The 25022-nt window shown below is 37.4% G+C and overlaps 2 protein-coding genes across 5 annotated transcripts in view; both read right to left on the bottom strand.

The window, feature by feature from the left end:
- Nucleotides 1–18234, bottom strand: part of LOC127453751 (protein tweety homolog 1-like) — a 35572-nt gene extending 17338 nt beyond the window's left edge. For 2 of the 4 annotated variants that reach the window (XM_051720409.1, XM_051720406.1), the window contains exons 1-7: nucleotides 16134–18233; nucleotides 11763–11954; nucleotides 8606–8835; nucleotides 6164–6275; nucleotides 3707–4002; nucleotides 3106–3201; nucleotides 1944–2016 (exon numbers count right to left, since the gene is read on the bottom strand). In XM_051720409.1, coding sequence (XP_051576369.1) covers nucleotides 1944–2016; nucleotides 3106–3201; nucleotides 3707–4002; nucleotides 6164–6275; nucleotides 8606–8835; nucleotides 11763–11897 — 942 coding nt within the window. In that variant the 5' untranslated portion in view covers nucleotides 11898–11954; nucleotides 16134–18233. Of the gene's footprint in view, nucleotides 1–1943; nucleotides 2017–3105; nucleotides 3202–3706; nucleotides 4003–6163; nucleotides 6276–8605; nucleotides 8836–11762; nucleotides 11955–16133 lie in introns of all 4 variants that reach the window. The other 2 variants (XM_051720407.1, XM_051720408.1) reach the window with 2 other exon arrangements.
- A 1849-nt stretch (nucleotides 18235–20083) lies between these two features.
- LOC127453790 (uncharacterized) lies at nucleotides 20084–24180 on the bottom strand (the record flags this gene model as incomplete). The annotated part of the gene is made up of 6 exons (XM_051720486.1): nucleotides 20084–22562; nucleotides 22768–22933; nucleotides 23189–23355; nucleotides 23510–23669; nucleotides 23742–23860; nucleotides 24050–24180. Coding segments are annotated over 6 exons (1380 nt in total), but the record flags the coding sequence as incomplete, so codon positions are not given.
- Between the last annotated feature and the right edge of the window lie 842 nt (nucleotides 24181–25022).

Below are 25022 nucleotides of genomic sequence, written 5' to 3' on the forward strand. Positions count from 1 at the left end.
TGCCAATTAAAAATGGTGGAGGGGTGACACACATAACGACTCACCGCAACAATCTCTCTCTGACAAAATACGTAACAACATGAGTAAAATTGCAATTGCAATAGAGAGATGGGGGGGGGGGGATTCAGGGGGGGATCTGTGGCGCCCCCTTGAATAGTGGGCATGTAGCACCCCCATTTTCACCTGCAATCACCAAAGTTGATACATATATAGTTCTCATCAAGCCAAACAACTTACTCTCAGTTATTAGCTCCGCCCAACAGGAAGTCGGACATTTTGGATTTTCTTTTTGGATTTGAACTTTTAAATTCATGATTTAGATTCATGTAACTGGCACCAAATTTGTGCAACATCATGCCAAGACATTGTAGATGCTAAATTGCGAACTGATTTTTGATTTTTTTTAACTGTCGCCATGGCGAAGCAATAAATATATGGTGAAAAATGGGAAACAGGAAGTGCCTTATATCTTCTGTGTGCATTGTGTGATTTTGATGAAACTTCAGCTGTATGTTTGGTAATGGGGCTGATAACATTGATGCGGCTATTATGGGTCACGGTCATAGTGCCACCAACTGGCAGCAGGAAGTATGGCACTTTTAACAGACTTAGAAATAGCCCTCTTGTGTTTACATGTATTGCTTCAAAATTCTTTAGAATAATGTCAAAACACTGCTGGTGTAAAACTGTAAAGGAATATTTGATATCTTAAATACTGTTGCCATGGCAACGCATTAATTGTCATTCCTTTCTTCCTATATTTGGGTGTTTTTGGGGCAACTGGCATGCTTAAAATGTCATTAAATTTTGCACACACATCAGAGTCGTCGGCCATTAGGACAGGCCAAAAGTTCACACATGGGAGTGGGGGGGGCTCTGTAGCACCCCCTTTAAAATGGGCATGTAACAGGGTCTCTGTAGCACCCCCATTTTCACCTACAGTCACCAAACATGGTACATATATTGTTCTCATCAAGCTGAACAACTTTCATACTTACGGTCATTAGTTCACCCAACAGGAAGTCGGACATTTTGGGTTTTCTGGAAATCGCAGGCTCTGAACTTTTAAATACTCCTCCTAGGGGATTCATGAAACTGTCACCACATTTAGACTGCATTATGCCTACACATTGAAGATGCTAAATTGTGAACAGATTTTTGATATTTGGAACGGTGTTGCCATGGCAAGGCATTAAATTAATGGCAAAAAATGGGAAACAAGAAGTGTCTCATATCTTTTGTGTGCAATGTATGATTTAGATAAAAATTGAGATGTATGTTTAGTCTTGGGGGTTAATCAAATGGATGTGACTATTTTTGATATTTTTACTGGAATACTTGATAAAATACTGATTACATCTGGTGTACATCTGATTAGAAATACATACAAGTTCATCTTTCTTTCTCTTTCTTTATGGCTGATATTTTTCTCTGAAACACTTTCAGCATCACTCTCTCTCTCTTTCTCTCTCTCTTTCTCTCTCTCTCTTTTATTTCTATTCCTTTTGCTCTTAAGACTACTTATGCTCATCTACAACCTGGCATCCATTTCTTTCTTTTTTTACTTGTAATAAATCACAAACATACATGCACACACACATTAAATTTTTGTGCCTTTTGGGGATTGTGCCATGACTGCTGAGTTCCCAGAGAGGACAACCCTTTTTAACACAAGCACAAACACGCTCTATTCCTCCCTCTCTCTTTCTCTCTCTCTTATATAAGCACACAATAAGTGACTGCATCTTGGCTGGTTTGACCTTTTAAAACTCAGTCACAGAGTTTTGGCTGGATTTTTCATTTAACACAAATGTCCCATCAAAGCGCACTGACACACTCTCACACACACTCATTCACACACAGATGGCTGTATTCTGCTGTGGATGTCTGCTTGCAGAGAGCTGCTGATATTCTGTCAGGCTAGACATCGCCTGAATACTCACCACCACAGTGGCCGTCTCCAGGCCGAGAGAACCCCAACTCAGAAACAGAGCCAACCAGGCCAGCACTGTCATCCTGCAAACACACACACAAATGCTCATTATCACCATCTGCCTCTCTGTGCATCTGTGGGTGTCAGTAAGCAAAAATATAACCGATGGAAAGTAAAAATACAAATGAGATCTCTATAATAATGTCTGCATTGCTTCTCCTTGATCATTTACTCACCCTCATGCCATCCCAGATGTGTATGACTTTCTTCTGCAGAACACAAACAAAGATTTTTAGTATAATATTTCAGCTCTGTAGGTCCATTCAATTCAAGTGAATGGTGGCCAGAACTTTTAAGCTCCAAAAATCACATAAAGGCAGCATAAAAGTAACCCATATGACTCCAGTGGTTAAATAATGCAACTCTCCACTTTCACTTTAACATTCTGAAAGTGAAAGTGGACATTTATAGAAAAAAGGATTTAAATATTGATTTGTTTCTCCCCCAAAGCAATTAGGTTACTTTTATGCTGCCTTTATGTGATTTCTGGAGCTTAAAAGTTAGTTTGTGTTCTGCAGAAGACAGAAAGTCATACACATCTGGGATGGCATGAGGGTTAGTAAATTATGAGAGAATTTTCATTTTTGAGTAAACTTTCCTTTTAAATTCTTACAAGACAAAATTCTCTGAGCTAAAGTTTTCACATTAATTTTATAGCTCTCTTTGAGATAAAGTCTTAGAGTATGTCAAAAATGTTCTCATTGTTTCAATTATTATTTCTCCTTAAGAATTTTTGGATAAACCTGAAACAAAGTTGATAGTGATATTAAATATAACTGATGACTCCTTTACGACTCATAAGCTATTAAAGAGCAACTTCAAAGCAATAACATTTCTTCTGGGTACCCTTTGTTTTAGGGATCTTATCCTGAAATACATCTAGGTATAATATATAATAAAAGCGTTGTTGTAAACATGTATGTTCCTTGTGAACAATTATATCCCAACATTATGCAAGGAATGCAGTGTGAATATGACATGAAAAATTAATGAGTTCTGTTTATTGTAGTTTGTCATTGTTACATTGGCAGTCTGGCAGAGTGCAGTATAGACATCTGCAGAGTACTATATACTTAAATACATAATTCAGATCAGCAGTGAGTGTTACTTACAGGATAAGTAGCCAGCGGGCCTGTTTGGCCAAACCCAGCAGAATAAAGAAACATACCAACAAATCCAGCAAAAGTAGCAGCACGTACGACAGCCACCTAACCAACAAACATAACACACTTTAAAAACTTCTTCAATACAATGACTTTCAGACAGTGAAATCACAAAACCTACACATTATACACACAAACATACTATAGCCGTCAAACCCATGGGCATATTAATATGTGACTGCCCATGTTTACATATAAGTGCCTTTTCGTTATTTAGCAAATGGGTATGTGATTAGACAAGTGTAATAGAGATTATTTACATATAGAAGTCCTACAGATCGGTTACAGTAGTAAAAATGGATTGTAAGGAACAAAGAGAGAGAGGGAAATGGCTATGAAAAACTAAACTACAATTTCTGGTGCCAAAAAGCTTGATTAACATTATAAGAGGAGTAAGAGGAAAAATTTTAATGCCACAAAAGTGTAGAACATGGCTCTTTTAAGCATACTGTAATCCGAAACAGTACAACAACATATGTATATATGTTTATCAATTTGATACCATATTGAACATGTAGTAATGCTAGTAATATCTCCAGTAGACCTTCACCTGTAGTCTTCATTCACCATGAGAGTGTTGGCTGCCCAGCCAGGGGAGAAGGGTACTGGAATTGGGGTTAGAGCTCCCACTATGCTTTCACTTCCATTTGTCCTGTAAATTCCATCAGTGATGGGGATCAGACCTCTTCCCAGCGTCAGGTTGGAGAGGAGTAACACCACCCGCTCTGACAAGCGTCTGCAGGAGCGTGTGGGCACAAGTGCCGGCTTATGTCCTCCAAACAGATCCTCCATGGAGGTCAAGGGCCCTGACACAGATTGCTGTAGCCCAGCCACAGTGTCTGAAACCTGGGCATGCAAGAGGAGAAGAGAGCATAACAGAGTACTTTATTCTGAAGGGCATGAAGCCAATGCATTTATACTTTAGCTTGACATATCAACACATTTGTTTGGAATACCAGCAGGGTGGGAAATTAACTAACACCAGCCAAATGTGGGTATTTTTTACAGTGGCAGGTAATTTTGCCATATTTCCCAGCCAGAGTGGTGGGCAACCTGTCTCAGATAAGCCCAGTGGTTATCAAAGTGTGGGGTGCGGAGGTATTGCAAGGGGAATGAGAAAGACTGGCCTAGTTCTCAAATGTCATTCACTTTCACTCATTCAAATTTCATGACAATACATGAAAGTACTAAAGAAGTTTGTGCGCGATCACTTCTTCTCTGCTGCCTTTTCCAAAATGGGGTCAGGTGTGCTCACCAAATTGCACTTATATAAACAAAACAGTTCTCGCGTGTGCGCCATGTTCAAATTGGTGAAAGCAAACATTTTCAGTGAATTAAGACTTAAATTTCGGTCTCTTCCTGACACAATGCAATAATATTACTTCAGATGATTTGAAATACAGCACACAGGTGATTATGGTTGACTTTATGGTGCTTTAATGTGCATTTGGAGTTTGACAGTCACAATCACCATTCTCTTATTCCTTATTTTTTGTGCCACGGATGAAAAACAGTCATACTGGTTTGGAACGACTTGAGGGTGAGTACATTGACAGAAATTGTTTTCATTTTTGGGTGAGATATTCTTTTAACATTGTTCTTGCAAAGCAGTAACACTTTTGTATTTTTGAATATTTTTTGTAACAGAAAGTATCCAGAAAAATAACAGAATAATGTATGCCTATAGTGTCAAAAAGTAACACTTTTCAATATGGTTGTACTCGTTAACATTAGTTAACTACATAAGTTAAAATGAACTAACAATAAGCAATAATATTTCAGCACTTATTAATCTTGGTTAATTTCAAAGTATACTAATACATTTTTTACATTAGAAGTTGAATATGTTAACATTAGTTAATAAATGATGAACTACATGAACAAACAATGAACAATAAATAAACATTAACCAAGATTGATAAATATTGTAAAATATTTTGTTTATTTACAGTATCATACCTAATGCATTTCCTAATGTAAAAAAAAACCTACTGTAAAGTGTTACCATAATTTTTTTCAATCGGATTATGCTGTTGTTTAGTAACAATGACGCATTCACCATGCATTCAGACACAAGAAAAGCTGGCGAGGCGGGTGTCTGATTGCCTGTTCCAATCTTAAGTGCAACTCACATGCACAGTGCAAATACTTTTCACACGGGCATGGCAATGGTTTCTTGGAGCGGAATTCTGTTTTATATGTGAGTGCCACTCCAAAAGAAGTCCAAATGGCCTAAACTGGGTTCCAAAAACAAAACTGTAAATTTCAAGTGGACAGGGATCCACAATCAAAACATGATCCGAGTCTACTTATAACGACAGTGTTAATTACACAGTGTGAATCTTTTTTTTGGTCTGAGTTTAGTTCTTTTACAGAGGACTCAAATGTGGAAAAACCCCAAAATAACATCTTTTAGGATGTATTGCCTTGTGCACTAGTTCAATTTCACATATAGTGAGTTATTTTACATACTTAAAATGAAAAATGTAAAATAAATAAGCATTCACCAGCTTCTATGGCTTTGTGGTGGGCAAAATTTCCCACCATGAATGCAAGAGAACAGAAACATGGAAATTGAGGGAATGGATGGATAGACGTGTGTAAGATTGAAAGAGGACAATGATGGGGAATGGGTGTTGAACTGATAGGGTGTTATAAGACTACAGTAGAAGTAAAGTAGGTCATTAATCAGATTGAAACACATACATCGATTGACCATACGAGCAACCCGCCAAATCAATTCTCAGACTCAAATTTCACACTCTCAACACACAAATGTATTCAAACAATTTAATCCCCTCTCTTTCACACACACACACATACCCAACACATAATCGTAATCTGAATTACCCAGTTTTCTAATTTGCATTCACAGTTTTACATAATCATGCAACATGTGTGGTGAACATGCTGCATTTCTTAAGCTTTTGGTCCCCTGGTGCTTCAAATAAATATTGATGCAAAAGGTTTTGCATATGTGTGTGTGCGTGCGTGTGTGCGTTCTCACCAGTAGATCGATGGAAGCCAGTGTGTAATTGGCAGTAAGCAAGGATGAGGTCAACTGATACATTCCATCGTTCGCCTCACTGTTGCCGTAGAAGCCAATGCCTATGGCAACACTACAAATAGCAGAAATATGAACAAGGAAAAAAGGACAGGAGAAAAAACATAGGGAGAAAAGAGAGTATTAAAAGGGGAGCAAGAGCAAGAAAGAGGAAAAGAGGAAAACAAAATTAGACATATTTAATCTAGTTATATGTTCATATTAAAGGGTTTTAATGCAAGTAGACTGGTTTTAAAAATATAAATTAACAAACAGTATTGAAATGATCCACTCTCTGCCTACCAAAATCATCAACACTGAAAATCCACTATCATTTACATACTGTCTTTCTCATATTCAAATATTTAGATTAAGGCTTGGGCCAGATGTTTGTCCAATCCTTTCCACCCTGCCAAAAATTGTACAACCCAATCTCTTGCTAACCGTCTGACCCAGATTAAGCCAAAGAAAAAAGAAGTGTGCATTTATGCATGTCTGACACAGTTATTCATACTGGACTTCAAGCAGTAAAGGAGCAACTGCTGTCTGTGTGTATGTGTCTATATGAAGTCCTCTACGCTGTAAATTAGCATCTAGCTATTAGATCACTCAGAAAAGAGGTCAACATGGATGGATAATGGATGATGTCATGGGGCAGGGCTTGTAGGCGAAACACGTGCCACATATAAATGTTTGCATCATGACATCACAAACAGAAATGCACAAACCAAATCTGCCAGGAAACAAGGAAACCATCCCTTCCAAACTTACAAAATTAAACTGAGCTTAATTTAGAACAACCATGATACATTAATTTATCTTATGTTAATAAATCTGTTTAGAGTGCTTATACAGACATTGATAAGATTTGTATTGTGCTAAAAAGACAGATTATGACATATGAGTTATCTACTCTTAAAGCCCTGTAGAACAGCTGATACTGTAATCTGATGTGTTAAAGCTCAATGTGGGGGGAGTTAAATACAGTAGGGGATGTGCCTCTCCTGTGTGCTCTCTTTCTCTCTCATTTGTACTTTCCCACAGGGAATGAAGGGATGATGTCAGGTGCTAAATGTCATCCGCCCTCTAAAGAATCTGTTTGCTTGATCAGTGAAGTAGTTATAAATGAGAGACTGATGAGGTTCAACGGAGTACTGTGGTTTGACGACAAAAATAAATCAAAAGATACATTAGTTTTTTTGTACTAAGGTCAATGCTTTTGGAACATGAACTTTCTGAATGGACTACTATTGACGACCCCATGAAATTGCTTGACGGGCATGGTTTTCTTTCCTGTGCTGACGTAATTTCTATTAAAAAAGGAAAGTGGTTTGGGACATATTGAAGGGCTCTTCCCTTTTTTAAAGCTGAAGTATGTAATTTCTGCATCACTAGCACCACCTAACAGAATCACAAAAATAAACAATGTTTTCAAAACAGCTTTCTGAATATGCCCCTTGCCTGCAATTGTTCAAACAGTCAGATAGTCCCGTCCCCAGCTCACACCACTGGTTGAGTAACGTTGTTGAGGCGGGTCTAAGAGGGTCGTTTAAAAAACCACAGGAATTTTTATAGAGCCACAAAGACACAGGCCCCAATTTACTAAAGGTCTGAGTGTATAAAAACGTGCAAACTTGATAGCATGCTACAAAATGTTCTGAGCTGATCTACTGATGTAGTCTTTTAAAGTTTGTGTCTTTCCCGACTTGAATATGCAATTTAAAGGCGTGCCTCCAAATGCACATAATAAAGGGTGGTCTAGATGCAATGAATGAATGAATGAAATTGCACCCGCAAAGTGATTTATGAAGCCTTAAAGTCATTTCAGAATCGAAAAGTATTGAAAGAAAGTATTTTAACACTGAAAATGTTACATACTTCAGCTTTAATATAGCCAATAGGCTTTAGTAATGTCACAACCATGAACCATAATTTGCTACTTGATATTGCTAGTCAGAAGCAGGCGGTGTTAGGAGGAGGAACATTCTCGTTCAGAGCATTTGATTGAACAAAAATGTGTAAAGTGCAAGATGAATCATCAGTATTTTTGCTAAATTTTGTGAACTTTTAAGAGAACACCTCAACATATAGATGGCTCAAAGCTAAAAGACATGAACTACATGTCACAAAACTCAATTTTGATTTCATGTGGTCGTGGGGCTTATAACTTTTATATTCACAGCTTTAACTCAAACAATATAAATATGATGAATATTGTAAATATTATATGCCACAAGGGCAAAAGATATAAAATAGGACCACAAATGTTGCAAATCTCGAACAAATCTAAAAAGTGTGTTTTGCAGAAGGCCTTCAGCCTGTATGTGAACTTCTATAATTTTCTAAATTTAAAACTTCTGCTTAATATAAAACTAATCAATGTCATTTGAAAATTACTGTCATTACCAACATAATGTCAAGGCTGCAACCGATACCCATGTGACACAACAGATGCCGTGCCCCTTTCTGTCATTGTATCCATGGCCACCACTGGCATCATCGTCTTCCTCTTCTTCCTCTGCGTCTCTGCCCCTATCACCACGATGGCAGCAACAGTAGTGGATGAGGAAGGACAGAACGACAAGTAACGAGAGGACAAGAGCAATGGCGGAGAAGCTGGAGAGGACCAGAAGTGTCTATGGAAACAGAGGATAGACAATGAAAAGGAAAGAAGAGAGGAGACATTGCAAGAACAAGGCACCCTTGATATTTTTATGTTTAAGGCTTAAAGGGATAGTTCAACCAAAAATTAAAATTCTCATTTATTCACCCTCATGCCATCCCAGATGTGTATGGCTTTCTTTCTTCAGCAGAACACAAAGATTTTTAGAAGAATATCTCAGCTCTGTAGGTCCATACAATGCAAGTGAATGGTGGCCAGAAATATGAAGGTCCAAAAAGCAGATAAAAGCAGCATAAAAGTAATCCATAAAACTGCAGTGGTTAAATCTATATCTTCAAAAGTGATATAAGAAACAGACCAATATTTAAGTAATTTTTTTTACTATAAATCTCAACTTTTACTCGACTCAAATGTGAAAGTGAAACTAAACAGGTGCTACATGTGACTTTCAGATGTGAAAGTGAAAGTGGAGATTTATAGTAAAAAAATGACTTAAATATTGATTTGTTTCTTACCCACAACTGTCATATCGTTTCTGAATATATGGATTTAACCACTGGAGTCTTATGGGTTATTTTTATGCTGCTTTTTGGACCTTAAAAGTTCTGGTGACCATTCACTTACATTGTATGGACCAACAGAGCCGAGATATTGTTCTAAAAATCCTTGTTTGTGTTCAGCAGCTGCGATGGCATAAGGGTGAGTAAATGATGAAAGAATTTTCATTTTGGGGTAAACTATCCCTTTAATTTTGAGTTTTCATTTAGAGTATTTTACTGAGAATAAGCTAAAAAAAAGAATAAAAAAAAAAAAAGAAGCTACGACAGGCTGTGCATTACAATGATTTACCACTATAATACATGGACTTGACTGCTAATTGCTTTTATAAACTGGCAGCAACAGCACTATGATAATGTTCAATAGGCACTAATGTTCAATAAACCATTACATTTATTATTAATAAAAATTGGAATAAACAATTCTTCCACTAAATGATATAGTTCAATTATTTAGAATGTGTGGTAATAGGTGTGAGTTTATATTCATTTTAGAATTTAGAGTCTAAACTTTCTGTCTCATAATGATGTCACTGATCTCCAAAAAGAAATGAGCAATGTATTTGGATTAAAGTCTTGAATCTGATCACCTATAAAATTAGAGATGCCACACCTATGGCTTTATAAAAAAAATATTTAAAGATGTATTTAAAAGATATTCCATTGAGGTAAAACAGAACATAGAATATGAATATACATGCTACATACAGTAGCTACAGTACATACACATGCCTGTATGGAAAGCATTATGACATAAAATGGAGGATGTCTCTTTAATCTTACTGGCTACTACAGCATGGATGCTCCACTCAAAGAGAGGGAAAGGGGAGGTGTAAATGTATAATTAAAGCTTTGCGTCAGTGAAACCAATTCATCTTCCTCAATTTCTCTCTCTATCACTCTCTCCCCAATCCCTCCTTCTCCTTTCCCCACAGTTTCCCTACACGCTCTCTCTTCCACACACTCATCCTTCGCTCTTCTCCCCCTTTCTTTCTTTTTATTCACGCCACTGGATCTCTATTAATAATCTGTGACCTACTTAAATACATTCACTGCTTTTCCTCTCTGTTTCCCTCTCGTTTTTTCATCTCTCACCCTCTTTCCTCCACTCTTTCGATTTATTCATGTTGTTCATTTCTCTCTCTTCCCAATTCCCACTTTTATCCACCAGTATGTGACTCTCTCATTTTTTTCTCTCACTTTCACATACCCTGTTCTTTCCTAGCACATCTCTCTCTCTCTTTCTCTTTCATCATCTGCCTCTTATCCCATAAACCCAGTCAAGCCTCCTTTGCATTATCTGGCTTTGTCTCTTCCTATTTTCTCTATTTGTGGTCAAGCTGGGAATTTCTTCTACTGAGAGTAACCTCAATATACTCACAGTTTAAAGATTCAGGCAGTATGGAATTGTTTTAGTAACAATTCCAGTTTCTATTTCATCTATTGATGTTGAATAAAATTGAAATATTACTGTACCACATGTGCTGGACATTAAGTCATATTTCAAAGTCAAAGGATGTTTATTGTAATTTCTTTCCTATGCAGCAAGTGAGGAAACGAAATACAGTAACTCCAGAAGCCACTGTGCATATCATGTAACAAAATATGTAACATATAAATACAAACAGAAACAAGTACCAAGCACCATATCTGTAGGACACAGTAGCAATAAATGCAAACATGTTAACAATAGATTGAACATATGGGTAAATATGTAGTTGTTAAGTATAGAGTGAGTTCAATGATGTAGAAATGTCTTGGGGGTGGGATAGCAGCAATAATGTAGCAGTGCAGGAGCTCATATTTCATCAAATGTTAGTGATGTGAACACATATGCAAGAAATTGTCCTCTCATTTAATGGAGTTATCATTCTTACATCCGTCCATTATGCTTTTAGTCTCTGGCACAGCAAAAGTCAATGCTATTATATAATGTTCAACCACTTAGCGTTATAGAATGTTGGATACAAAACGAATTTTTTGTCAATAAATCTTAGCACTGCACACAGAGAAGTGCTTTTCATATTGTTGAATATAACACTTTAGTTGAACTTTTCTGTGAGTGTGTGTTTGAGTGTAGGAGTGGTGTGAGTGTGTCTATGTAGTGCATACATCAATGTGTGTATATTTCTGACAGCAAGAAAAAAGGGTGATTTATGGCTGTTCACAAACACCATATTACATATAAGTGATGTAACTTGGACAAAATGAGAGGGTACACACACAAAAGTGCAAAAATAGAGTGCAAGACAGAAATAAATGGATCTCATTCCAAATGATGAGCGTGCCCACCAACACCAGCTGTCAGGTGAAAATTGCTTCAGGAAGTGAGAAACAAGGAGAGGGCAGGAGTAAACGAGTGAGCTAGAGGAGAGAGGCTTACCTGCTGGTACTCCCAGCTGTCTGGGTTGAAAACGCTATCTCGGGTCTGCAGGGTCAAGTCCAGGCGAGGAATGGCATGGCATAACTGTACCCATAGTGATGGGTTGTAGTTGGGGATGGTTGCTATGGCAGCCATGACTCCTGTCAACCACCTCTGTCTTTCTTAAAGACAGAGACAAAGCTCTGAGGATGTCTGTAATGGTTAAGAAACATGGTATCATAAAAAGAAACATCAAACTTGTTCTGAGCCAACCATATCATACATTTTCAATTAAAGCTTTTCATGTAGAGAAAAAAGGGGGGAAATTAAAACAAACATATGCAAACAGCAGGAGAATCAGAGAGGAAGATGGAATGACATGCAGAAGTAAGCAGAGAAACAAGGGAATAGGATGAATGTAGGTTAAGTAGAGACACAAACATTTTCATTACAAGAACTGAGGACCATTGGGACTGTGACATGGATTAAGTGATTAGATCATAAATGTTAAGAGAAGAGGTTTATAATATGGCTAAGACACTGAGCAACCATTAGCTCCTATGAGAGGTCTGTATATTTAAAAAATCACTATGACCCCTTTGGGGGCTACACATACCAAAATTATTATGACATCATGCATGATGTCATACCTTTTGACATTCTGACATCATGAGGCAAGTATATTAAAATCATTTGGATCTCATTAGTGGCTATACACTCAAAATTATAACTTTAGGAGAGCTACACTTTCTAATATCATTATAATGTCATCAGATGATATACAGTACTTTCATAAATACTGTATACTCACTTAGCATTTTATTAGTAACACTATGGTCCTAATAAAGTGCCCGACGTGGTCTTCCGCTGTTGTAGCCTATCCGCCTCAAGGTTTGACGTGCTGTGCATTCTGAGATGCTATTCTGCATACTACAATTGTACAGAGTGGTTACCTGAGTTACTGTAGCCTTTCTTTCTGTTGTGTGTGAAAATCCAAGGAGATCAGCAGTTATAGAAATACTCAAACCAGCCCGTCTGGCACCAACAATCATACCACGGTCGAAATCACTGAGATCAAATTATTTTCCCCATTCTGATGGTAATGTGAACATTAACTGAAGCTCCTGACCTGTATCTGCTTGATTTTTTGCATTGCATTGCTGCTACATGATTGGCTGATAAGATAATCGCATGAATATGTACACTACATTTCAAAAGTTTGGGGTCACTTGCCTGAAATATTTCTCATGATCTTAAAAACCTTTTGATCTGAAGGTGTATGCTTAAATGTTTGAAATTAGTTTTGTAGACCAAAATATAATTGATGACCAACATATTGATGACTTGGACCGAATACTTAAGAAAAGCAGCCACTAAGTTCCCAGCATATAGATGGGAACTCCATCAATACTGTTTAAAAACCATCCCAGGGTGATACCTCAAGAAGTTGGTTGAGAAAATGTCAAGAGTACATTTCTGCAAAATCTAGGCAAAGTGTGGCCACTTTGAAGATGCTAAAATATAACATAGTTTTGATTTATTTTGGATTTTTTTAGTCACAACTTAATTCCCATATTTCTATAATTCCATAGTTGTGATGATTTTACTATTATTCTAAAATGTGAAAGTGACCCTAAACTTTTGAAAGGTAGTGTAGATGTACAGGTGTTTCTACTAAAGTGCTCTTTGAGTGTAATTACAAATGAATAAAAGACTATACTTTACAAAATTATTATGACATCATCGGAATCATTATGTGCTCATGATGGGACTGTACAGTACATTCCATTATCATTATGACGTCATATGGGTCTATACATTTTATTTTCATTATGACATCAAGGTCCATCGTTCAAAGATCATGATGACTTCATCCAATTCTATAGACACCAATGTCATTACGACCTCATAAAGGGCTACACATTCTATTTTTATTACCTTATGGGAGCTATACATTTCAGTCATTTCATGTCCTCACTGGGAGCGATATATTCTGAAATCACTATTTCCTCATGAGAAGTTATAGATTCTAATTTCTGATGCAGCTGCAAGGGGAACACTCCACACTGCATTGACTATGGGCTCTAAATCTGTCTAGAAAGAGTTACTTCATATTTGTTTATGTTTGAGGAAGATATTACTCACTGTACAGAAAACACATAAGCCACCACAGCTCAGGAATTAAAGTGTGTAATTTCTGCACCACAAGCAGCACCGAACATAAAAGTTATGCAAAAATAATTAGAATTTCCCAAACACTGGTCAGCGTTCTTCTGCCCCTTGTATTCCATTGTTGGGACAAACAGGTGGCCCTGCCCCAAACTCACACCATTGCTTGGGCTGGACCGGTCATGCTTATATGGTGTTGAGGTTTAAAAACCCACATGTGAGCACAGCGTTTATGTTCATTTTATGTTGTGCTTTGGTGAACTGATACCCTCCAAAATAGAAATTACAGCAAAAGCAAAAGACTGGTCCGCGCCCACATTTCTATCCAATTAAAATGCCTAACAATCATAAGTTCTGAGATCTAAACTCTTAAATATGAATATGTCATCTGATTAGTCAATTGGGACAGTAAACATCACATCACTAAATTAAGAGGCTCCATCATGAATAAACTTTACAGTAACGTCTGATGTGTTTTTGTTCACAATGTTGTCTGTGGGCTATTCATTTACTTTCAGAGTAGACTACATGTCAGCAGTCAGCCCAGACAATAAGCTGATGAACTGTAAGGTTAGTTAAACCGATTGAGCCCTGCAGCATTATCACAATAAGTGTAATCTTCTCAAATATAAATGACAATAAAATCCAAATTACTGTGAAACAGTGTTAAGGAATGGATAAACATCCAGACCATGACTCAGACTAGAATGCTACAGCACATCTGAACATGATGAATTCTGTCTGCTTGTTATAAGGATGCTTCGCATTGCATAACGCAAGCAAATAATGCGAGTTTGGAGATGGGGAAAGAAGGGAAATGTTGTGCAGAATGACTGTGGGTCACAATGTCTTCCACTTCTCATTTGTGGGCTTATAAAGAAACATCATCTGTCCATTCCTTAGCATAATTATCCACAACAGCAGTGTGTGAAAAAATATAATTGGTTTCCAGACATAGACTACTAATTATGTCATCTAGAGTCATTTTACAATTTTTCTGGAACTGCAACTTGATATTATAAGCATTCATCTTTGACTGTCTTTTCAAGACATTTATTGCAATTAACTCATGTAGTCATTTAAAGAAAAATACATTTTACATTTCACAGTGACATTAGAATGATAATGATGGAATGATTAAAAAACTGTGGCATATTCTTGTAATTTACTCCTTCCATCTTTTAAATAATCTATAAACTATCCCTTTCTGTAATTAAGAGATATTATTCAGAATACAGTATATGGACTTCCCTGTGCAATATAGTCAGTGTTGTTAATTCACTGGTCTTTAATAAGGTTTAGAATGAATTAATCATCACAGTACTGAACTATCATGAAACAATATAAATTAACAATAAAATTGAAAGCTCAAATAATGGTATCATTTAAATGACTCTCCAAAGCCTGTGACATGTGTCTTGAAGGTAATACATTTGAAATAGTAATCTAACAAAAGACCAGTGATAAGGGCATGAGATTGTTAATCATTCACCATTAACATTTAAAAGGCCATTAAAATACTCTATTTACCAAATGAGTTGACTGCTCTCAAACACTTGATTAAGACTTGCTGTTGCCCTGTAACTATAATAGCAGGCCATAGTAGTATTAGATTTAGGATCAACTATCCAAACATCAACATATCTTCTGTATTAAAGAATTAGAGGTCTATTTATGACCTACATTTGTAGTAAAATTAATACCCACGTTAGAGCTGTTTTATAGAGCTGCTGTTGGTTCAGAAAAGTTTGTTCATTTAAACCAATTATAATCGCTTGCCCAACACCAGATTGAAAGGAGGGTCCAAAGGAAGTTTCATGGGGTTCAGTGTTTGTGTTTAGTTGTATTTAATGTGCTTAACTAAAGAAGCTCACACACAGTATCAAGGTATTCATAACTATACAATAATCCAAACAACAGAACTGATCCTGATCCAAAATAGGCCAGAATTGATTGCTGATTGTACTAGTGTGGACTGACTCTTAAACTTTCTCTGACTTACAATTATTTATGGCAATCACATCCCAAAAATAATAACAGCGCTTTGTCTTGGCGTCTGAACATTTTGTGGTTCTTTTGTTGACGTGGCTTAAATATATTTACACATCGTAAATTAATTTTCACACATTTTGCAGACAGACCAATTGACCCTGCGAATGAATCGTACCCTAGACTATAAATTGTGAACAATTTTACATCATACATTTTAAATCGGGTTCCCACCTTAATTTGCAGCCTAATGTGGGGTTCTTCCACGTCTCTCACGTTCGTGTGGGCTTTTGCTTTCGATTGGCTGCAATTACTGAGACCCCTTACGGTTTAAACTCACTCTCCTGAGCGAGGAGATTCGTTTTATTGAAATTCCATTTGAAATGTTCAAATTTCAAATTTGAATTTCAAAGAGAAAATTAGTGAAGATAACAGTCTTTTGTGTTCCAATATGCGCCTATTCTCTGGGCGCTAGTATGTGCTCGTTGCTGTATGAGAGACAGATCTTGGAAGAGAGGAGAGAATCTCTGGGGGTACTTGAAGTGAAAGATGGCTCGTTAAAATCCCGGCGTCTGTCCGCCACTTTCACTCTTTAGATCGCACGCTTACATTTGCAATCCACTGACAACTTTAATAATCGCACTCATTGTCCACAGTCGCGCGAAAGGGAGGTGTTTTGAATGAACTCCCGGATTCATTGAAATGCAAAACTTCCTAAATATATTGTTCTCTGTCAGAATTATCATTAAAAAACAGTTAAATCCACAACTATGTTGTTGTCAGTTACGCTTCCATAAGAATACAATTTTCAGTCCGCAGAAATACGAAATCCATAACATCCAGGGCAAAGTAAATCCATCCAGTGCATTGTGTCCATCTGAAAGGTTGACTAGGTTGAATAAGGATATTAAGAATTGATATACTTAAAAAAAAGAAAGAAAAAGAAATCGAAAGATTTATTTAGATGTTCCCATTTTAAAGAAATTAAACAGTCAATACAAATACAAATGAGTGAATGACAGATTGAGATTGGTGTGTTCCTGAGGGTCCTGTTGATCAGGACTGAAGTTGGCTGTGGCTCTCTCTCTCTCTCTCTCTCTCTCTCTCTCTCTCTCTCTCTCTATCTCTCTCCCAGTGAGTTTGGGTGTTTGTGTTTGCAAGAGAAAAAGAGGGATGGAAAGGATTTACAATGTACTGTATTTAGACAGTGCACAACAAGTTTTCTAGAGATTTAAAAAAAAAAAATGAGGTGAATGATTGTGAGAAAACTACAGATGTTCTATATACAGGAGGCTCTTTTCCAAACAACAAGACAGAGAAGAGAGAATACGGGGATAATGGCACAGCACAAGGCTTTGCAAATATAATTGGTGCAATTTAACATCAATTCTAAGGAATTCCCCCAAATACGGATGGTTATATTTTGTGCTCTCATTTACCACAAAAACTGAGCAGGAGATGAACTATGAAAAAAAGGGTTGAAGAGATGCTATAGAATCTCTGTGGCCCAGGAGGTTTGACCGAGATAGATGGATTTAAATAAAAAAATACAATGAAAACAACAGAACTAGTAAGGGATGGAGAGATGGGTATTTGTGTGCCAGGGGAGTAAGGGGTGGGGGTGGAGGGAGGGTGGGGGGGTGAACATGAATGCATGAGAAAGGGAGGGTGGTGTTGGTTTTTCTGTGTCACTGAAAGCAAGAGAGGATGGGGGAGGGGAGGTAGATAGAGAAGCACAGGAGGGAGGGATTGAGAAAAAGAGAGACTGCAAAACCACTCATATATGTATAGTGTGCGAGTATCCAGGAGGAAAGAGAAAATTATATTATGTATGCAAGACTTCCCCAGTGACATCTCAGACAGAGCAGCTACTGTAACACACACATGCAATCACTTAAAAACCAAGAAAAATATTCACAAAATGCTTCATTTATATTGATTTCATCTCTGTTTTGAAATACTAGGTCTCAAGACATTCAAGGGACTAATTGTACAACTGTTAAGAGTTGTTTGTTTGATCTTGAATAATTGAAAGCTTGTGCTATAAAAACACAGTTGAAATACATGGCTGTATCACTTATTTATATGCAGTCCACTTTCAACAAAACTACTCCCTCACCCTAACATCCAAATCGATAAGTAATCAAACATTACTGCCTTGGACTGGAACCACTAAGATGCATCTTACAAAGATTAACTAAACAGACATATCAAATTTTAAATTAAAGTGCAGATCTTGTTATAAGTCTTAAATCATGGGTGCTGCATTTCTTTACCTCAGCAAGGGCAAATAAAGAAAATGCATAACACAAACTATAAGTAAGAGCATACATTGTGTGTGCACTGTATATATATATATATATATATATATATATATATATATATATATATATATATATATATATATATATTTATACACACAGTGGCAAGAAAATGTGAACCCTTTGGAATTACTTGCATTTATGTATAAGTTTGAATTAAAATCTTTTTTGATTTTCATCTAAGTAACGAAAATTAACAAACACAATCTGTTTTAACTAATAACATACATATTATTGTATCGGTCTTGTACGTATTGAATACGTCATTCAAACATTCATAGTGTAGTTTGGAAAAAGTAGGTGAATCCCTAAGCTAATGACATCAACAAAAGCTAATTAGAGTCAGGAGATGGCAAACCTGGCATCCAATTAATGACACGAGATTGGAGGTGTGGGTTAGAGCTACTTTGACTTATAAAAAGCACTCAAAGATTTTGAGTTTGCTATTCAGAAGAAGCATCTGCCTCGCAAAAAAGAGATCTCAGAAGATCGACGATCAAGAATTGTTACTTTGCATAAAGCTGGAAAGGGTTACAAATTTATCTCGCAGAGCTTAGATGTTCATTTGTCCACAGTTACACAAACTGTCTATAAATGGAGATGATTTAGTACTGTGGCTACTCTCCCTAGAAGTAGCCATCCAGCCAAGATAACTCAAAGGGCACATCGCAGAATGCTGAATGAGGCAAAAAAAGAACCCTAGAGTGACAGCTAAAGACTTGAAGGAATCACTGGGACTGGTTAACATCTCTGTTCATGAGTCTACTACATGGAAAACATTAAACAGGCATGGGGTCCATGGCAGGACACCATGAAGGAAGCTGCTTCTTTCCAACAAAAACATTGCTGCGCCTGAAGTTTGCCAAAGACCACCCTGACATTGCACAACGCTACTGGTAAAATGTTGATCCGTAACGCACAAAAAAGAAGTATACCTGGGCCTTAAGGTTGAATTGTTTGGGAAGAACATACAGCACTACGTATGGCGTAATGATAAAGTACGGTGGAGGGGGCATAATGATTTGGCGCTAATTTGGACCGCTTGCCATCATCTAGGGAAAAATTAATTCCCAAGTTTATCAAGATTTCCTACAGGATAATGTCAGGGTGGCTGTGCGTCAGCTGAAGCTCAGTAGAAGTTGGATGATGCAGAAGGACAATGACCCTAAACACTGAAGTAAATCCACTACAGAATGGCTTCAAAAAAATCAAATCCACCTTTTGGAGTGGCCAAGTCAGTGCCCAGACCTTAACCCAAAAGAGATGCTGTGGAATGACCTCAAGAGAGCCATTCACACCAGATATTTTAAGGATATAAGCTGAGCTGAAGCAGTTCTGTAAGGAAGAATGGTCCAAAATTCCTTCTGAACATTGTGCAGGTCTAATCCGCAGCTACCGGAAATGCTTGGTTGAGGTTATTTCTGCCAAAGGAGGATCAACCAGTTATTAAATCCAAGGGTTCACTTACTTTTTCCACAGCACTGTGAATGTTTAATGGGATGTGTTCAACAAAGAAATGAAAGATTATAACTGTTTGTGTGTTGTTAGCTTAAGCACATTGTGTTGTCTATACTACTGACTTTGAAGAAGATGAGCTCACATTTTATAACTAATTAATGCATAAAACCTGCTAATTCCAAAGGGTTCGCATATTTTTTCTTGCCACTGTGTTTGTGTGGCAGGTTTTATGTATTAATTAGTTATAAAATGTGAGCTCATATAAATATATATATATATATATACAGTATATATATATATATATATATATATATATACAGTATATACATATATATATATATATATATATATATATATATATATATATATATATATATATACACACACACACACACACACACACACACACACACACACACACACACACTACCGGTCAAAAGTTTTGAAACACTTGACTAAAATGTTTCTCATGATCTTAAAAATCTTTTGATCTGAAGGCGTATGCTTAAATGTTTGAAATTAGTTTTGTAGACAAAAATATAATTGTGCCAACATATTAATTTATTTCATTATAAAACTAAAATTTTATTAAAAAAAAAAGTTTTTGAAATTGATGACTTGGACCAAATAATAAAGAAAAGCAGTCAATAAGTGCCCAACATAGATGGGAACTCCTTCAATACTGTTTAAAAAGCATCCCAGGGTGATACCTCAAGAAGCTGGTTGAGAAAATGTCAATGTGAGTACATTTCTGCAAAATCTAGGCAAAGGGTGACTACTTTGAAGATGCTAAATTATAACAGATTTTATTTTTTTTGGATTTTGTTTAGTCACAACATAATTCCAATAGTTCCATTTATGCTATTCCATAGTTTTGATGACTTTACTATGATTCTAAAATTTGAAAAAACTTTGTCAGCCAAAGTCCAGTAAACATAAAAAAAGTTAAATCAGTATTTGGTGTGACCAGTGACCACCTTTGCCTTCAAAACAGCACCAATTCTCCTAGGTACACCTGGACACAGTTTTTCTTGGTTGTTGGCAGATAGGATGTTCCAAGCTTCTTGGAGAATTCGCCACATTTCTTCTATCTATTTAAGCTTCTCAATTACTTCTGTCTCATGTAATCCCAGACTGACTCAATATTTAGTGGGGGGCTCTGTGGAGGCCATGCAGTCTGCTGCAGGGCTCCCTGTTCTTCTATTCTATTCTATTTGCAAAAGAAATGTTTGGGAGTTTAAAATGTATATTTCCTATTGACACACTAAAGCTGAAGATATAAATAACCATCTTAAGACAAATATTTTTGTGAAACATCTTATGTGCCTATGACATTTGCACAGTACTGTACTATATACTATACAAATATACAAAAATATAGGTAACACTTTACATTAAGGTTCTATTCATTAATATTAGTTAATTAAATAGACAACATGAACTAGCAACTAACAAAACCTTTTTACATCGTTATGTAATGTTGGTTAATGTTAACTACTAATTATAATAATATTGCTCAGTGCTTGTTACTGTTAGTTCATATTGCATTAACCAATGTTAACATATACAACGTTTAATGTGAAATGTAATAATTTAACAGGGAGGGCTAGGGAGGGTAGAGTCACATGGGGTAACCTCCTCGTGGTCGCTATAATGTGGTTCGTTCTCAGTGGGGCGTGTGGTGAGTTGAGCGTGGTTGCTGCGGTGGATGGCGTGAAGCCTTCACACGTGCTATGTCTCCGTGGCAACGCGCTCAACAAGCCACGTGATAAGATGCGTGGGTTGACGATCTCAGACGCAAAAATGCAACTGGGATTCAGCCTCCGCCACCCGGACTGAGGCGAATCACTACGTGACCACAAGGACTTAAAAGCACATTGGGAATTGGGCATTCCAAATTGGGAGAAAAAGGGGAAAAAAAAAAAATAAAAATTTAATAAATTGCATAGAGAAAATATAAACACAAATCGATGCTTCCCTTATTGCACCAAAATGATAACAGTACTGGTTGTAATCATTTTTTTTAATTATTTTAAAACTATAAACTATATTTTAACTATAAAATGTGGCAGCCATGAATTGGAAAACCTATAGAATATCTAAACGTGTTGTAAATGAGTAATATTAGGAGTACAAGAGTAAGATCATTGGTCTTGAGACGGGCATTATTTCATCCTTCATTTTAAAACTATCCTGTATTTGACATGGTCATTATCCCTGAGTTCAGATGATATAAAACCCAGCACTTTAAACATTAGGTAGCTGCACAACACATACTATCTGGTAGAAACCACTTTCTGTTGTGGTTGAACTATTCACACAAAGATAAAATGTATTTACTTCTAGCTTGCCAAAGTTTATATCTTTGGCCAGTTTCATGGACCCTATCCCTTCAAACATCTTTTCTGTCTTGTACTCCTGTGCTTTGGCCAGGGTGAGATGGTATGATGGGCATCGTGAATGGCGATGAAGCCAGCCTTTCTCCCTGAAGGCCTCCTGCAGAGGGGTATTCAGACTCTGGATATCTGAGATGTGCTGAGGGGTCACGTGGAGAACAGTCCCGTTGAAGTGCTTTAGTTTTGGGATGAAGGACACATAGATAGGGGGTTTGTGGGAGTTTCTGATTGTGGTATGCAGGAGTTCTGCAGCAGCACTGACCTCCTCAGGACCCTTGAGCACAAGCAAGGAGAGTGTGACGTGTAAGGTTGCCGGGTTGACCCAGAGTGTCTCTGACTGAGGGATGTGGTACAGCACCTTCCTCTGAATACGCTGGAAGGCCCGGAGAGCTGCGTGAGAGTCCACGGCAAAGCAAATGAAGTGGGTGGGTTTGTGTGGTGGGTGGCTCCACCAACGTTCTTGTGGTATGGATGATACAGGATCCATTTTTTATTGCCCTCTCCATCCCAACGGTCTTTCCATTCTTCCTTTATCTCAGTGCATTCTTCTCCTTTATGAGTGATCGTTAATTCCTCTGCCAATTGAGTCAAACCAAGATCTTCCACAGACTTAATCTTTTTGTCTTCAACTGGAGGTTCATCTTGCAAAAGTAAAGTGTCATCACGGGACAAATTATCAGTATTTTCAGTTACTGAGTCTTCTGCCGTATATCCCAGCTCATGTGTGTTTGTTGTAACTGTACATGAAACATCATCCTGTTTTCTTTCGAAAATTCTGAAGTTGCTTGCTCTTGGTCATTTAAAACATCTTCTATGTTGGTAGTCTCTTCCTGTTGTCCAGCGTCAGGTGTTAAATTCTCTGAGAATTTAATTAATTCCAATGAAACAAACTTAAGGATAATTATGAAAGTTTAAATACAGTGGACCTCAGTTTATACTGAATTTCATGTGAATGAAAATGAGGCTTTGTTCATGTCAAATATGATGTTTCCCATCTACCCTGACGAAGGTCCATGTCAGGTCTGTTGTTTTTTTGATATACAGTAATCAAAACAAATCTTTACCCATTCAGCTATGTCTTTTGACTTAATAAGACTCTCAAGGTGTTTCTCACCTAGTTGTTGATCCTCACCCCTAAAAGGAGGCACAATAGTTTGCCCCATGGAACCAAACACCCTGTCAGTATGACTGTCTTTATCCCACACACGCTGACCTTTATAGCTGAAGTACTGGATCCTGTGACAAGGGAGAGCCAGCTCCTCAGAAAAGTCAGTCACACACCTATTGAGTAATGAACAAGTGTTAAGGGAGGCATACAAAGCTCAAAACACCTTAGACTGGTTTACATCTTGTGATTTTTTTGAGGACACATGGGCTTAGAGGATATGTTTCTTACATGAAAATGAATCATGTGAATGTGGCCCTGATGTTACACACCTGAGCATCCCATGAGAATTCAGAGAATGGGCATTCCAGCAACCCAAGGAAGCGGACCAGGTGACCGACCATAAAATCAGCTGGGTCCACTGAGGAGTCCCATAGACTTCTGGAGATTACATCATCAGCAATGCGCATGCGTGGCTTCTTTTTCAGCCCTGGGACAGAAAGAGCAACTATTAGTCATGAGTGGCAGATATAGAAGATAAAGTGCTTCTGCAGTGTCACACCTTCTCTCTCGATCTTTGAATAATGCTTTTCTTTCTTTTCCGTATTCATCTTTTTTCTGTTTTTTCGGTTCTTGCTCTGCTTTTCTGTAACCGGTCTGTCATCTTCCTCTGTTTGTGTGCTTTGAGGGACATCAAGCACAATGTGAAGTCGGGAAAGTGAGTTGCATTATTTATTGACTAAGCTTAGAAGCTTCAAAGAATATTCCCAGGACCTATCACAATCTTTCTCGAGTCAGCTACAAGAATATTCTGAGATAAAGAGTGCTTAGCGTGAGGCTAGTCTCTGCCATCTAGAATGATTGACAGACCTGTGAGACAGTCGACATCTGTCTCCAAAATGGCATTTGCCCAAGAGGAAGTGCTTGCAAATGTTGTTTCTGCTCGTTTTTGGTTCCTTCTCATCTGTATTGAAAGAAAACGAGGGGAAAGTACAGTAAAATCATAACATTTGTCAATCACATAGCAAACAGAATTTACAGCAATATACGTACATTCTACTGGTCGACCAGTATGTTTTTTTTATAGCCCATGATGATATAATAAGTACAATAGCAATATAATAACAATATAAATAATCAAAATTAATGATAGTAAATGAGATGTAGATAAAAGTACACTTATTTCACAGAATATTTCCCAAAATTCAAATAAAATATATGAAAGTGTTTATTAATAGAATGTTAATAGAAGATTTGTTAAACAGTTTAGTACATTGACACAGCTGTCCTTAGATTTTGGAAACTAGATTTTGTGAACTACCACTTCTATTAATCAGCCATGCAGAAATAAAAGGTTAATCGGGGGCCTGGGTAGCTCAGTGAGTAAAGATGCTGACTACCACCACTGGAGTTGTGAGTTCGAATACAGGGCGTGCTGAGTGACTCCAGCCAGGTCTCCTAAGCAACCAAATTGGCCCGGTTGCTAGGGAGGGTAGAGTCACATGGGGTAACCTCCTCGTGGTCGCTATAATGTGGTTCGCTCTTGGTGGGGTGCATGGGGAGTTGTGCGTGGATGCCGCGGAGAATAGCATGAAGCCTCCACACGCACTATGTCACCGTGGCAACGCACTCGCTGATTGACGGTCTCAGGAGGCAACCGAGATACGTCCTCCACCACCCGGATTGAGGCGAGTCACTACGCCACCACGAGGACTTAGAATGCACTGGGAATTGGGCATTCCAAATTGGGGAGAAAAATAAAATAAAAATAAAATAAATAAATAAAATGTTAATCTATAACTATTTAGACAGGTTAATAGCTCCCTGATTAGGTATGGTAAAT

This window comes from Myxocyprinus asiaticus, chromosome 16, assembly GCF_019703515.2.
Source record: "Myxocyprinus asiaticus isolate MX2 ecotype Aquarium Trade chromosome 16, UBuf_Myxa_2, whole genome shotgun sequence".
Classification (NCBI taxonomy): Eukaryota; Metazoa; Chordata; class Actinopteri; order Cypriniformes; family Catostomidae; genus Myxocyprinus; species Myxocyprinus asiaticus.